The sequence below is a fragment of the Lynx rufus genome, unplaced genomic scaffold (genome assembly GCF_022079265.1).
Source record: "Lynx rufus isolate CCGP_SWC_20201006 ecotype Redwood Valley unplaced genomic scaffold, mLynRuf1.p SCAF_10, whole genome shotgun sequence".
Classification (NCBI taxonomy): domain Eukaryota; kingdom Metazoa; phylum Chordata; class Mammalia; order Carnivora; family Felidae; genus Lynx; species Lynx rufus.
Window position 1 is genome coordinate 32,226,648 of NW_025814824.1, and position 16,257 is coordinate 32,242,904.

The window sequence follows — 16,257 nt, forward strand, 5'->3', positions numbered from 1 at the left end:
CATGGTAAAACTGATCCCAGTAAGATGATCAAAACAACCACTGCTTCAAAATGATCCACTTTAGTCCATGGCAACATCTTAAGACACCTCCAAGAAAATAAAGTAAAAAATGGCACTGATTCCTATCTTATGAATGGAATAAATAGGGTGACTGACAATTTTTCCAATAAACATACCTTGGAAGCAATAGGATATTAATCAGTCTAATTCTGTTGCTTACCTCAAGTACCCAAACACTGCCTGGATATCCATTCCAATGAGCTTATAATAAAAATCTCAATGTATCATTCTGGAATGTTCTTACCAATCTGTATCTGACTTAAAAATTTTTTAATGTTTATTATTTGAGGGAGAGAGAGAGAGAGAGACAGGGAGCAAGCAGGGGAGGGGCAGAGAGAGAGGGAGACGCAGAATCGGAAGCAGGCTTCAGGCTGTGGACTGCCAGCAAAGAGCCCTACGTGGGGCTCGAACCCACAGACCATGAGATCATGACCTGAGATGAAGTCGGCCACTTAACCAACTGAGCCACCCAGGCACCCCAGTCTATATCTGATTTGACTTAAGCTGAATTCTATACTTAACCTTCAGATTCTGTCAAGAAACATCTGAATAGATCCAGCTGTTCTAACCATTCTGATATCCGAAGAGTATGTTAAAGCAATGGTTCTCAAACTTAAATCTTCAAAGCATCAGCATCACCTGGGAACTTGATAGAAATTCAAGTTCTGAAGTACTGAGTCAGAAATTCTGAGGGTGTGACCAAGTGCAAAAACCACTGCTCCAAGCCTTACAAACTGCAAAAATCAAAATATACTTTTGAGAGTTAAGGAAATTGGGGGAGGGGAGGTCCTTCTCCTCACTATTTTCTGTGTCCCCAAAGATGGTTCTCTTCATCCTTCACCCTTCTTTCTCTTCCTCCTGGTGTTCTGAGTACTTCTTTAGGAAATCAGTCTCTGACCAGAGGTCTCTGATATCTGGCTTCCTGGAGTTCTCTGATAGGAGGGTTCTGAAGCTGCACCAGGCTCAGTAGGAAAGCATTATCAGAGATTATCAATGGTATCAGTCATGTTAGAGCTAATTAATCAATTATGAGCTCAAGAATGGGGGTGTGGGAGGTAACAACCATCAAGTGTTTTGATTCTCCTTACTGTAAACTGTCCTGATACACACATGGTGGTCATGACTTAGTCTTCAAAGGGCAGTTTCAAAGTTCAGTCCACTGGAAGATATTAATAATCTAACTAAACCTTCCTCTTTGGTGTTCTTTCAGGGCAACACACTTTCCACCTCAGTGATGCACATTAGAATCACCCAGGAAGAGTTTTAAAAACCTTGATTCCTGAACTCCACCCTAAGGGGAAATTCTGATGCAACTAGTTTGTGGAGTGAGAAGAGCATCAGTATTCTTCAGAGTCTCCCCAAGTAATTCTAACATACAGCCAGAACTATGAATCTCTGTAACCCCAGTGGTTTTCCCAGGATGGTAGTTAAAACAGCACATTAGCATCATCCAGATACTTGTTAGAAATGCAAAATTCTCAGGCTCCAAACTAGACTTACTGAATCAAACTCTGGCTGTGAAGCTAGCAAGTTAATGAGCTCCCCCAGGTGATTCTCATGCACAATAAAGTTTCAGATTCATAGATTATGCCCTGTTTACACCTTTATTTAAGAACCTCCAGGGAAGGGGAGCCTGGGTGGCTCAGTTGGTTAAGTATTTCTGACGCTTGGTTTCAGCTCAGGTCATAATCTCAAGGCTCTTGAATTCAAGCCCCGAGTCAGGCTCCATACTAACAGTGTGAAGCCTGCTTGGGATTCTCGCTCTCCCTCTCTCTGCCCTCCACTACTTGTGCTTGCTCTCTCTCAAAATAAATGAATAAACTTAAAAAAAGAAGAAGAACCTTCCTGGAGATTCTGGAAAAGCAACTGCCAGCCTCAATCTACATTCAAGATCATAGTTTGCTGCTTTTAAAGACAAAAGCAACTTATTCACTCTTATAAGCCAAAGGAGCTAATAGTAATTCCAGATTGTATTTCACATTAGATATCTGTGGAAGGTGTTAATTACTGTTGCTGTGTGCCTCCAACATTACATTACCCAGCATTACATTACCCAGCAATTCCTGGAGTGTATTTGTGAGCTGCTGAATGATTTTAAGAGTGTCACAGTGTAATGGGGAACAAGTCAAAGCAAGCCACACTGGGCACAATGGAAAATGGAAAGGTAATTAAATATTTTATGGCGATTTTCTTCACCAAACTGGAAATGCTCTCCAGGTTTGTAGATTGAGCAAATAAATAGGAGAAAGGGGGACAAGTTTCTTGACATTTTTGTTTCAAGTCTTTTAAACACCTTTGGGATCTTAGGAATCCCAGAAAATAGACCTAATAAAGGTTTAGTCACATGAACAAAAGATTTTATGCCACAATTTATCATAATAAAATCCTTTATCAACTATAATCACTGGCCATTCCTCAATTAAACCTCACTCAGATCAATAACATAGCATTTGCTTTCTTGCTGTATAGGACAGATATCTACATCATCACTAAGGAGGAAGCCATATAACAGAGGTTTGGAGGCCTCCACACATTGTGGGTGCTATCCTTACAACTTTGAGCTGCTGAATTTCCTTTCAGAGAAAAATCCTCTGACAAGAAAGCAAGTCTATGTCAAGGCATAAACTATTAGAGAAGGAACAAAAGCCTCCGGTAAGCATAATGTAGATAGAAGTGTACTGGATCTGGACACTATTGAAGGGCCTAGCAGCAAAGATGAGGTATAGAAGTCAGGGCCATATATGCAGAAACACTCAGGTTTGTCCCTGAAAATATAGTTCTCTTATACAGGCCTATTAGAGCCAGAGTTGTATTTCAAGTTCAATATTATTCTCTTCTGCAGAGCTTGGTTCCTTTCCCTTTGTTATGAGCCTTTCACACTTTGAGTACTGAGTTGCTCCTAAAACTGAGGTAGTATATGGTTTGCCTCCAACCCGAGGGCAAGCTTCGAAGCTGGCTTCATCATGCCATCAGCTGACGGAGAAATCCTCTGAATCTGCAAGTGTCTTACATTGCATTTAATTATTTCATAATACACATGTCCCCCAAATAAAATTAACTTCTTTTCATTTTTTTGAATTAACTTCTCTTTAGATTATATATTAAACATATATCATGGTTTAAAAAGGTTTTTCGTAATCTAAAAAAGGATAAGGACAAAAAGCATTGAACTTGAGATACCTATTCTTTTCTTTACCTCTTTTGAACTATAACTCTGCATAGATATATAAAACAGTATGGCCATTCCTCAAAAAATTAAACTGAGTCACCATATAGCCAATGTCACACTTGAGCATATACTCCAAGAATTAAAACCGGGGACTCAGGGATGTATGTACCAATTTTCATAGTAACAATATTCACAATAGCCAAAGGGTGGGAACAACACAAATGTCCATCAATAAATGAAAAGATAAACAAAATGTGATATATGCATACAGTGGAATATTGATCAGCCTTAAAAAGGATATGTTGAGGGGTGCCTGAGTGGCTCAGTTGGTTGAGCATCCAGCTTGGGCTCAGGTCAAGATCTCGCAGTTAGTGAGGTCAAGGCCCGTGTTGGGCTCTATGCTGACAGCTCAGAGCCTGGAGCCTGCTTCAGATTCTGCGTCTCCCTCTCTCTCTGCCCCTCACCCATTCATGCTCTGTCTGTCTCTCTCTCTCTCTCTCTCTCAAAAATAAACAAACATTTAAAAATATTAAAAAAAAAGGATATGTTGACACATGCTACAAGATAAAGACATGGATATAAAGACATTATGCTAAGTAAAATAAGCCAGATATAGAAATTGTGGTTTATATACACAATGGAATACTACGTGGCAATGAGAAAAAATGAAATATGGCCTTTTGTAGCAAAGTGGATGGAACTGGAGAGTGTAATGCTAAGTGAAATAAGCCATACAGAGAAAGACAGATACCATATGGTTTCACTCTTATGTGGATCCTGAGAAACTCAACAGGAACCCATGGGGGAGGGGAAGGGAAAAAAAAAAAAAAAAAGACGTTAGAGTGGGAGAGAGCCAAAGCATAAGAGACTGTTAAAAACTGAGAACAAACTGAGGGTTGATGGGGGGTGGGAGGGAGGGGAGGGTGGGTGATGGGTATTGAGGAGGGCACCTTTTGGGATGAGCACTGGGTGTTGTATGGAAACCAATTTGTCAATAAATTTCATATACATAAAAAAAAATAAATAATGGAAGTTAAAGTGAAAAAAAAAATAAGCCAGATATAGAAGGACAAACATGATGTGTTTCCTCCTACATGACATACTTAGAGTAGTAAAGTTAAAAGCAGCAGAAAATAATAGCACAAGCCAGTGGCTAGTGTAACAGAGAAATGGGGAGTTGTTGTTTAATGGGTAAAGAACTTTAAGAAGACAAAGTCCTGGAGTTGGATGGTGTTGATGGTTGCAAAACAATATAAATGTACTTCATGACATTGAATTGTACTCTTAAAAATGTAATTTTTAATTGGTAAATTATCATGTTATGTTTATTTTACCACAAAAAAAATTTTTAGAGTTGCAAAACATTACTAATGCTACTTCCTAATTCTTGCCATATTTAACTTTTAAGTATACGATAGCGGCGCCTGGGTGGTTCAGTTGGATAAGTGTCCAAATGTGGCTCAGGTCATGATCTCATGGTTTGTGAGTTCAAGCCATGCATTAGGATCCCTGCTGTCAGCACAGAGCCTGCTTTGAATCCTCTGCCCCTCTCTCTCTGCCCCTCCCCTGCTTGCGCTCTCACAAAATAAATAAACTTGAAATAAATAAATAAATATTATACGGTAACAAAAAAGGAAAGGAACCGTTTACTCTTTATTTATTTATTTATTGTCTTTATTTATTTTTGAGAGAGACAGAGACAGAGTGTGAGCAGGGAAGGGGCAGAGAGAGGGGGAGACACAGAAAGTAGGCTCCAGGCTCTGAGCTGTCAGCACAGAGCCCAATGGGGGAATCAAACTTCCCAACTGTGAGATCATGACCTGAGCGGAAGCCAGATGCTTAACCTTGACCGACTGAACCACACAGGTGCCAGGGAAAGGAAACATTTAGATATATTTTGGTGACCAGACTCTAGTCTACAGACATACTGACCAACTCCAATTAGGTATAAGTGAAAACACCAAGAAATGGTCTTGAGAAGAAAAACAAGATAAAACGGGTCAGCCAGATAACCCCAGATGAGGCTGGATACTCCCCTTGCATACTTTTGGCTTCTGTAATCTTGTTTGCCTCCTGCCTCCACCAACTACCTGTGTAGCACCACTGATAAAGGACCCCTCCCCTTTTTCTTTTGTCTCTCAACCCCCTACCATCCCCAGCCATAAAAGGAGACTGATGCCAAAGTTGGGGCTCAGCCTTTGGAGGTGACTCTGCTAGGCCAGCACTGGTGTGCAATAAACAGTTTTTTGTGATTCCCTGAGTGCATGCGGCTTGTCTCTTCCTAGGCGCCGAGGAGTTGCTATAACAGTCTCTTGATAATTGCTACCGCACCCTTTATTTTATGAGCATAATTTCAGTGGCTGACACGATACATCAAATTCTTCCTCTGTACAGAATACTCAAGAAAACTTCTTACAATAAATATGAAGCCTACATCAGCACCTTGGATTGGTCACTAGCCAGCAATAAATCATGATAAATAACAGTTAACCCTGTGGTAGACTAATTATAATACTTCAAACATAGGTTATAAGACCTGAAAATATAATTCACTTGTGGAGAGAAGCTTAGCACAAGTAAACCAAGATAGTGTCACAGCAAGATAAAAATAAAATCTCTTGCATATAGAATATATGGTGCATCCCTTCCTCTTTTCCTCAAATTAAGACATCAAATCACTTTCATCTCTGGAAGCATGGCCCTTGATAGAAGGGCCAACAAAAGAGCAGGGCATTTCCTTACCTGTCAGAGCAACCTCTGCTAAGAACCAGAAATATCCCTCATCTTAAGCCTCAACTTTGGGTACAGCTACTGTCACTTTCAAATCGGCTCCTAGAAATAAGTGTTACACCTGGGAATCTCTGTAGTGTAAGAAGGCATCACTGACAGGAAAGGCATCTTGATAATGATCTCTTTATTTTCTGCACAACTTAAATGGGGTAATGAAACTCACTGCCAATCATATGAGGAGAGCAGGACAGAGAAACTTCTAAGAGAGTAGTTCTTAACCTTGCCTTGTCTTTCTCTCTTTCTCAAAATAAATAACTTAAAAAAAAAACAAAAAACTACTCATGCCTGTGTCCCTTCCCTTACCCCTCTTTTGCTATTAAGATTATGGTTCAATTTGGGATTGTGATCTGATCATCAGGATCTTTTTATAAACGCACCACATGAGTAATTTCTATGCAGGGTTGGGAACCATTCTATTAAGGGAAGGCAAACTTCCTCATTTGTAGGTCGGACTTCTGGGAATCCTGTTTTGGCCCTCAATTAGCTGCAAAAGCTAATGATTTAAGAGTTAAAATAATCCTGAAAAATTACTAATCCACAGAAGATGTAATCATATTCCATCACTAGAGGGCAAAATTTCTTCACTTTCAATATTTATTTAACGTATTATTTCTTCAGGCTTATCATTCAGTTTCCTTTCCTCCTTTGAAAAGGAAGAGGGGCCGGATGATGATGTTTTCAAGAAGGCATGAAGCCTGACTTTCATGAATATCATTCCTTCCTATTTATAAAATCAGGGTTCCAGAGGCTATTATTAAAAGATCTCTGTGTCCTTTCATTTGCATATGCCCCCTTCCTAAAAGGTTTGTATTTTATAGGATGTACTGTTTTTACAGAGTGCATGGCTTTGCTGTATACCCTATCTTACCAAACAGGAGGTGGGGCTTGGCTGTATCTAAGATCTGATTATTTTCTGTTGCATAGAGTCAGAAAATAAATGTCTCAGTTTTAAAATCATTTGATTTTTGTATCTTGAAATACAAAGTCTGCATTTCTAACAAGCTCCTAGGTGTTGCCAGTGTTGAGGCTGCTGGTGGAAAATTAACACTTGAGTAGTGGAAGGTGGAAAAGCCAGCGGCAGAAACACAACTCTTCTGAAGATACTTAAAATGTGGACTCCTGCTGGTAGTGTTTGTCTGCCTATCCATCTATGATGTATCTATTCCCATGAAGACAGCTCACAAACCTAGTGGATTCCAGATTGGAAATCAGAAGGGATCAGAATCACTTGTTTGCTTCTTAAAAAAAAAGATTCTTAGTCCCAACTGCTGGAGATTATGATTAGTAGGTCTGGAGAGGGACACAGACATTTGTATCTTTAACAAGTACCCAGGAGATTGTGCTACAGCCCTCTGCTTTTAAAAATCACTGTTATTCTTTATCCACGGGATACAAGTATGCTGTTTCAAAGGGACACATGCACCTTCATGTTTATAGCAGCATTATCAACAATAGCCAATGTATGGAAAGAGCCCAATGTCCATCGATTGATGAATGGATAAAGAAAATATGGTGTATATATACATACACACACAATGGAGATTACTAGGCAATCAAAAAAGAACAAAATCTTTCCATTTACAACTACATGGATGGAACTGGAGGGTATTGAGCTAAGTGAAACTAGAGAAAGACAAAAATCATATGACTTCACTCATATGAGGACTTTAAGAGACAAAAGAGATGAACATAAGGGAAGGGAAACAAAAATAATATAAAAACAGGGAGGGGACAAAACAGAAGAGACTCATAAATATGGAGAACAAACTGAGGGTTACGGGAGGGGTTGTGAGAGGGGGGATGGGCTAAATGGGTAAGGGGCACTAAGGAATCTACTCCTGAAATCATTGTTGCACTATATGCTAACTAGTTTGGATGTAAATTTTAAAAAATAATAAAAAATAAAATTAGAGTGCTAAAAATAAATAAATAAATAAATAAATAAATAAATAAATATCACTCTTCAAAAACATATCCTTTACATATAAGGAGACAGAGGCCAGAGGCGGGCAGGGAACTTTCTTTTTTTTTTTTTTTAATGTTTTATTTATTTTTGAGACAGAGAGAGACAGAGCATGAACAGCGGAGGGGCAGAGAAAGAGAGGGAGACACAGAATCCGAAACAGGCTCCAGGCTCTGAGCTGTCAGCACAGAGCCTGATGCGGGGCTTGAACTCACAGACCACAAGATCATGACCTGAGCCGAAGTCAGACGCTCAACCGACTGAGCCACCCAGGCGCCCCTGGCAGGGAACTTTCAAAGTTAGTGACAGAAGGAACCAGGATCTAGGGTCTCCTGACCCTACTGGATTGAGACATGGCTTCCAGTTAGGAGTTAATGTATACTTGATTCTAATTATTATGCTATGTCATTGATGGATGTAGTAACTAGTTTCCAAAGACGGCCCACAATGAACCTCAATTCTGGACATTCACACCCATGTATCATCCACTCTTGCATTCAAACTGAGCTGACTCTTTCACTTGCTGAATAAATAGCACAGCATCTGGAAATGACGTTGTGAAACTTCAGAGGCTAAGCCTTAAGGAGTTTGCAGCTTCTACATTCTTCCATTATGGAACACTCCATTTTGAACCCAGACAACATTCCAGGAGGAATGACACTCGAGCAACCACATGGAGAAGTCTACATGGGCAAGAACCAAGACCCAGGTCAGCATACTCAGCTGCGCTCCCAGTCAGCTGCCTATCACTAATTTTCTGGCTATGTGAATGTGACTACAATGGACCTTCTAGCCATCCGCCCCAGTGGATTTCAACTGTCTACTCAACTCTCAGAGTAAGAAATAATAAATTGTTTTTTCAAGCCTCCAAGTTTTGGAGTGGGTGTTATATCACATGAGATAGATGAAATGACAGAAGAAATCTCTTACCTGTTAGGCTGGAAAGAGATTCGGTCATAGCCCGTGAGTTCACACAAGTCCTTCTCAAGCTCTCGGAAAAGTTGCTGATATCCTTGAGCTTGGTCCAGAGGCACAAACGGGTGGATATTTGCAAACTCCTTCCATGTAATAGGCTGAAGAGCAATGGGGGAGAAGACACATGCATATGTACATATTGTAATAGTAATTACCAATACTAACTTTAATGATGATGATGAGTATAGTAATAGCTAGCACAAAGAGTGCTTACTATGTGCCAGGCACTGTTTTAAGCACTTTAAATATATTCATTTAAACCTCACCACAATCTTAACAGATAAATACTGTTACTGCCATCATTTTACAAGTGGGTCACAAAAGCCCAGAAAGGGAACTTACACAAAAATATAAACTTTTTCTATCTTTTCAGGAACAAAATATATTTATATCCATGAAATCCAATGAGTTGTTGCAGGTAAGGTTTACTCAAACTCTTATATAGCACCTATATTATTCTGTCTTCATTGAGCAGAACAAGACATAAACCAAAGTAAATGGGGGAAAACCTTTCTAATAACAATATAACATGATTTCCTTTGCCTGATGTCATTTGTTGTATGGAAAAAAAGGAAGATAGTTTTGCTAAAATGGATCCTAGCCTAGTAGAGATACTTACCAACTACATGATCAGGTTACAACAAATCTTCTGTTGATATAAGAAATAAATGAAAACCTCCAGTCTATACCTTCTGGTATTTCTAGAAAGAAGGCTTAAGGTTCTGAATTCTACTGAGCATAATAAACTCCAAGTTGATAAAAGCTTTTTACAATGCAGATTTAAAAGGGGAAATAGGAGGGGCACCTGGCTGGCTCACTCAGTAGACATAGGACTCTTAGTCTCAGAGTTGTGATTTGATCTCCACATTGGATGGGGAGATAACTTAAAATAAAATCTTAAAAAGTACACAAATAAATAAATAACGGGGATAGGAAAGCATAAATACTTTAATATTAGTTAATTATTAATTACATATATTAATTTAATTAATATTTATTTTAATTTAAAAAAATAATTGTACTCATAAATTTAAATGACCAAGTCGCAATAAAACTAGGGTTTGTCCTGAGGTTGTTGAATACCAGGTAAAGAATTATTTAGACAGTTACTAAATCACAGTCCCAGTAGCTTTCTCTAGTTATCCACTTATGTACAAGCTAGAACACTGCTCCTATTAAATTCCTTCCTAAGAAAAGTTTTTAAGAAAACCTCCTACTTACTGCGAGTTCAGATGAGCTGTTGAGCTTCATGGTGCAGGACCCCTTTAAGAAGCACATCCAAAATGTATCACATTAATAATTTCCTCTTATCCCTCTGATCTCCCGACATGGCCACCCCTTCATTCCTCTTGCAGCATATCAGCTGCAACCCAAAGAGGTGGAACCAGGTGTGAGATAGAAGCAGGAATAAAAGGCAACAATTACCAGTGGAATCATGCTGTGAACAAGGGAAATATCTTTGTTTTCCAATTTCTTCATATATCGGACAATGTTTGTTTCTGAGTGATAGCTATGAACACAAAACACATGATTTGGGCCATTATAATGAGCTAAGAGTCCATGCACATCCTCCTGAAAGATAAGACACACTGAGATCTACCTTCAAACTACAGATCAAATTGAGCCATAGCCAACATGCTAACAAAGTGTCAGAAGCAAGGACATAGAACCCCCACAAACCTCAGGGATGCACCAGGACAAGAAGGTTCCAGTGGTCAGGTTAGGAAGAAGAGGATGTTGAGTTCCTGGGTATGAACATCAGCCTGGCAACTATGCATCCAAACTCCCCTCTTCCTGACAAGTGGGTTAGGGGTTACAGTTCCAATGGAGCAGAGCCAGCAACAGGTGGCTTTGCCACAATCAGGAATGGAATCCTTATGGCAATGGTTTCTTAGTGAGCCATGGCTGAGCTACAAAAACCAGATCCATCTCACAGGTGGATTCAGAAGCCACTCTCTATGGTACTCCTGAGCCACAGTACACAATGCAGAAGTCTCACACCCAAGCAAACCTGTTAAACACTTGATGTGTGAGGAATGAGCTAGTTCTCTTGAAGGCAGTCCCTGGAATACCTCTCCGCTCCTCACCCATGCTTTCGGCAACCAGCTCCTGCATGGAGAGACCACAGAGTAAAGGAAGGGAAGCAAGCCTTGAATTGCTCAGCATGCATTCTGACAAAGCACTGCAGATCTACTACCACTGCCCACCTCCCTGGCATCTGTCATGGTTAGGTAAAAGGTATCAGGAGTCATGAATTGTGGCAATTGTCCAGAGCACTATTTTCAAAGTCTGTTGACCTCTGCCTCAGATAAAAAAGGAAATATGACAATTTTTATGCCCCCCACTGCACCAAAAAACTTCTCCTGCATGTTCCTTGAGTAATGAAGCAAGTTCCAGGAAGTTATTTTAAAGTGCTATCCAAAAAAGTTATGATGATACCACTCAAGTAAGGATTCTCACTTGACACTGCTTTTATCTTTGACAACAAGTTTAATAAAATACACGCACTAAAATGGGCGAAAGGGCAATCTCTTCAAATGAGGCTGAGAAAACTGGTATCCACATGCAAAAGAATCAAGTTGGATCCTTATCTTACAACATGTAGGAAAACTCAAACTGAACTAAGAACCTAAATTTAAAAGCTAAAATTATAAAACTTTAAGAGAAAAACATAGGCACAAATCTGCATTACCTTGGATTTAGATTTTGGTTTCTTAAATACGACACCAAAAGCATGAGTAACATGCTTTTGAGTAACAAAAGAAAAAATAGAGTGGACCTTAATTAAAATAAACTTCTGCATATCAAAGGCACTATCAAGAGAGTTAAGAACTCACAGAATGGGAGGAAATGTTTCCATATCATATCTGATAAGGGTTAATATCCAGAATATATAAATACATGTCTTGTTCTTCATTCTGCCTCAGGCTGATAGTATAGCCATCTAGAGCCCTCAGTGGATACTTCATAAATATTCCTTAAATGCATGGAACAAATACCTGTGGTTAAATTTAATGCAGAATTCTAGACAGAATATGGCTTATTCAGTCCTATTTATTACTTAAGGCTTAAAAAAGAACAGTGTGATATCTCTTTGATGATTTGTATTTGTTATCTAGTACTCTAGATAAGTCCCTTGTTCAAGAGTGCATAGGCAACCAGGACAGAACCTATTACTACTGACCACTTTCTTTTTCATCCGTGCAAGTGTAACCTTTCTCCTCACATGGCCCTGCAATTTCATTGTTTCAGAAATCAACTCAGTCACACTGTACTGTGTCTAGTTCTCACTATAATCCTTGGCCTCTAAGCCTTTATAGTTGCTTTTCCAAGTGTCTGGAACCTCTCCAGCCCCAGCCTCCTGGTCATTAACTGTGCCATCTTAGATTCACAGTCCTCAGAGCCTAACATACTACCTGCCATATATTAGGTGTTCAATAAGTATGTTACATGAATGAGTATTTTCCCAGAATTGACATAACCAGGACACCAATGTCATGATTCCCCATTTGGGACAGTTTGAATTAAACACCATTAACCATCCTTCAAATTAGCTTGACTTCCAGTTCCTTGCTAGGGCCCACAGCAGTGACCACTAGCTATAGGGGATGGTCAGTGGCATAATTTTTAACAGCAGTCCACCCAGTTTCACACTTGGAATCACAAGAGGCACAGCTATCTTGGACAACACCTCAAATACTAATTGAGAGAAATGTATCTTCTTATTTTACTTACAGCAGATGACTCACAGCCAAAGATCCACAACAAGTCATCCAGATCTTTTTCACTCACTGTTTCATCAAGAGAAATACCAAGCTGCAGAAATGAAAATTAAAGGGAAAACATCAGCCCTAAACTCCAAGACCAGTGGAGAAACCCCAACAGAGGTCAAAGGGAAGAAGATGCTAGATAAAACTCTTAGTTGTTTCAAACTATCAGGGTGCCATTATACCCAAGTTGGCCCGTAGGTGAAGTTGACTAGACGAGTTTAGTTTAGTTTAGTTTAGTTTAGGTTTTATGAACCATTTCTGGACCCCAGCAGTCTCATGCCTGCAGGTCACCCCTACTGATGCTAGATAGACTTCCTTCAACTTACTTCATTATGGTGCTTATCACACCATACTGGGTATGATACTATACTTCAACAGTCATCCTGGGAAGAGTATTATGAGCAAAATATGTGCCTAGGAGTATCATACATGAAAACATAAAGTCTTAAGGAAAGCTAAGAATGAATTATCCTTTGAAGGTCACAATGTTCAAAGTTGGAAAACAAAATTGTTTGTAAGACGTAGATTGTGCCTAAAATTTAAATATTGGGTTTTTAAATAAAGAAGAAAATTTTTAGTGAGTAAAGTTATGAAATCTTAGAGAATATATAAAGAAATGGAAAAGTTTTACTTACCATGCCATCCTCAAAGAGCCGAAAATTGATTTGCCGCTGAGTGGCCCTGTCCAAAACCTCCTTCACTGAGCAGCCACACTGAATCTTCAAAGTGTCAAAGAACAATTCATGCTGGAGTTGATGTCCAGCTCTCTTGAGACCTAGATAAGATAGGAGAGCCACCAGTCCCCAACAAAGAAATCTGCTCCTCTGCTCTTGGCATTCCACAGAGAAATAAAGAGGTAAATTCTAACCATTGTCTATTTCTGGTCTTAGCCAGTGTTTTGGTAACTGCTTTTTTTTTGTAAAGAAATTAAAGCTTATTACTATAGTAGAGACTATTATGAAATAAATACATATAAAAAGAAAAATCACCATAATCATCATCTAGGAATAACCGTGGGTTACATTTTGGTGTGTATTCCTCTAGAACTGTAATGTATGTGTGTATGTGTGCATGTGTGATATATCACACATCTCTTTACACTTTAAAAAAATTTAATATATCATGAATATTTTTATTTTCTACAGATCAATAACTATATCATTATTTTTAATGGCAGTGTAATATTCAAATGTATGCATGTGCCAGAGTTAATCAATTATTTTTGGACATTTAGGCTGTTTTCAAGATTGTGGTATTATAAATAATGTTTCAATGGACACCTTATTATTTCCTTTAGATACATTTCTAAGAGTAGAATTTTTGGTCCCAAATGTAGGCATATTTTAAAAGGCCTCATAAAAGTTATACCAACATCAGCATTCTTCTTAATCTTTGCCAAAGTAATGGGAGAAACACTATTGTTTCAATTTACATTTCCTTAATAGTGATGCTGAAATGTCATATGTTTATTGGCCATTGATTTGTACATGTATTTCTTCTAAAATTTGGGGCATCTGTGTGGCTCAGATGGCTCAGGTCATGATCTCACGGTTAACAAATTCGAGCCCTGTGTCAGGCTCTGTGCTGACAGCTTGAAGCCTGGAGCCTGCTTCGGACTCTTTGTCTCCCTCTCTCTCTCTCTGCCCCTCCTCTGATCACACACTGTGTATCTCTCTCTCAAAAAATAAAAATATTAAAATAAATAAATAAAATAATTTATGCTTCATGATCTTTGGTCATTTTTCTCTGAGTGATCATCCCTCTCGTTTATGGGGTTGAGGGATAAGAAAAATCCATATTAAAATTTTTAACACTCAGTATATCATAGATGTTGAAGTAATTTCTTATTTGACTTTTAATTTTGAATACAGTATTGGACATACAGTGAGTTTTCTATTTTACTTACTCAGGTTTATCAGTCTTGTTATGTTCGAAAGTTTTTAAACAGATAAATGACTCACCTTCAGACAGAATCAAAGTGGCATTATGTACCCTCCTAGCAATATGCTTCAGCCCATGAGAACCATGGTAGATTGCAAACATGGCAGCCATATTCGCCAAGAGAGCCTAAAACAACAAACAGCATTTAAGGAACCATGTTCAATAACATGATGGAAGACAATTAGTGGGAAGGAGTATTCTCTTGACTTGAAATGCCAAAATTAAAAACAGGGACAAAACAAAATGATCTGCATTAACTATGAGAGGGGAGACCATTCTCAACCTACCTGACTATCTGAGGGGCAAACACAACATCCAATATACCCAGATCAAATTTTACGACTATCAAGGAGAAGGTTCATTGATGCAATATAAACATGTCACTCATAAGGGGAAGATCAGGCTGTCATTAAATATTGATGGGCAATATTTAATGTTGCAAGATGTGGAGCATTAAAGTCATCAGGGAAAAAAAGTGATATCCAAGGATTTTATACTCAATCAGTTATTCAAGGATAAAACCAACAAGGAATTTTCAAATATATAAGAACTCAGGGGGGGCCCTGGGGAGTGTCCGACTTCAACCCAGGTCATGATCCCATGCTTTGTGGGTTCAAGCCCCATGTTGGGCTCTGTGCTGACAGTTTGGAGCCTGGAGCCTGCTTCAGATTCTGTGTCTCCCTCTCTCTCTGCCTCTCTCCTGCTTGCACTCTGCCTGTGTCCCCAAAATAAATAAATATTAAATAAAAAAAAAAAAACTCAGGGAACATATCTTCTGAGAACTTAAAGCACTAGATGCTGAATTTCAGCAAACCAAGAGATGAATAAGGATTATGTGGCAAGGTTCTACCAAAGATGAAAATGAAGGATGCAGTGGAATAAAACCAAAATAAATTTGCAGGACATGTATTAGGAAGGGAAAATCAGAATCTACTGGCTATTTCCTCTCTGCTCATAGCAAGGTCACTTTCTAAAGTAAAGATATCTCCCCTTGACCATTGGCCTGAAGTTTCACAAAAATATTTACAGGGAAGTATATGTTTTTGTGTGACAGAAAATAGAAAAGAATGGCATTGAAATTTCTCAGAAATAAGGGACACAGACAACTCCAATGACGCTTCAGTGAGGAAGTCCTGCATGGGGAGCAAGGAAAGGCCCCACTGTGATGGCATGTAGGTCAGGAAGGAGGATAAAAAGAGAATGGTTAGGATGAGAGACCAAAATAAGTGACAATGAGGGGGAAAATGATGGAGGCCCACCTCCTGCTTCTCCTCTTGTTCTTATCTTTATTGGCTTTATCATCCTAGATCCTGCCAATAAGCAATCTTCTAACCATGCAATATCATCCTTGCCCCCCAGGTAATTGGTCCAAAACCAAGTCTCAGACTCCTTCCCTACCCAGTCCACTCCATTCTCCCACAGCCCCTGCTATTTTACTGGTCTAGCACCTAGACTCTGATATTTCCAGTCCCACTAGTGACTTTTCTACTAATGTACAAGGTTAGCAGTTCAAGGTCCACTTCACAGTCAATCATCCTAGAGTGGGAAGAACACCCGAAAAACACAGTGCTTTAAAGTTGGAACGTGTT

The 16,257-nt window shown here is 39.0% G+C and overlaps 1 protein-coding gene across 1 annotated transcript in view; it reads right to left on the bottom strand.

Annotated features, from left to right (window-relative positions):
• GLDC (glycine decarboxylase) overlaps window positions 1–16,257 on the bottom strand; it is a 100,906-nt gene that overhangs the window by 34,406 nt on the left and 50,243 nt on the right. Inside the window, exons 9-15 of the mRNA XM_047103334.1 lie at window positions 14,689–14,794; window positions 13,363–13,502; window positions 12,693–12,773; window positions 10,969–11,066; window positions 10,383–10,467; window positions 10,179–10,220; window positions 8,913–9,055 (exon numbers count right to left, since the gene is read on the bottom strand). Coding sequence (XP_046959290.1) covers window positions 8,913–9,055; window positions 10,179–10,220; window positions 10,383–10,467; window positions 10,969–11,066; window positions 12,693–12,773; window positions 13,363–13,502; window positions 14,689–14,794 — 695 coding nt within the window. The remainder of the gene's footprint in view (window positions 1–8,912; window positions 9,056–10,178; window positions 10,221–10,382; window positions 10,468–10,968; window positions 11,067–12,692; window positions 12,774–13,362; window positions 13,503–14,688; window positions 14,795–16,257) is intronic.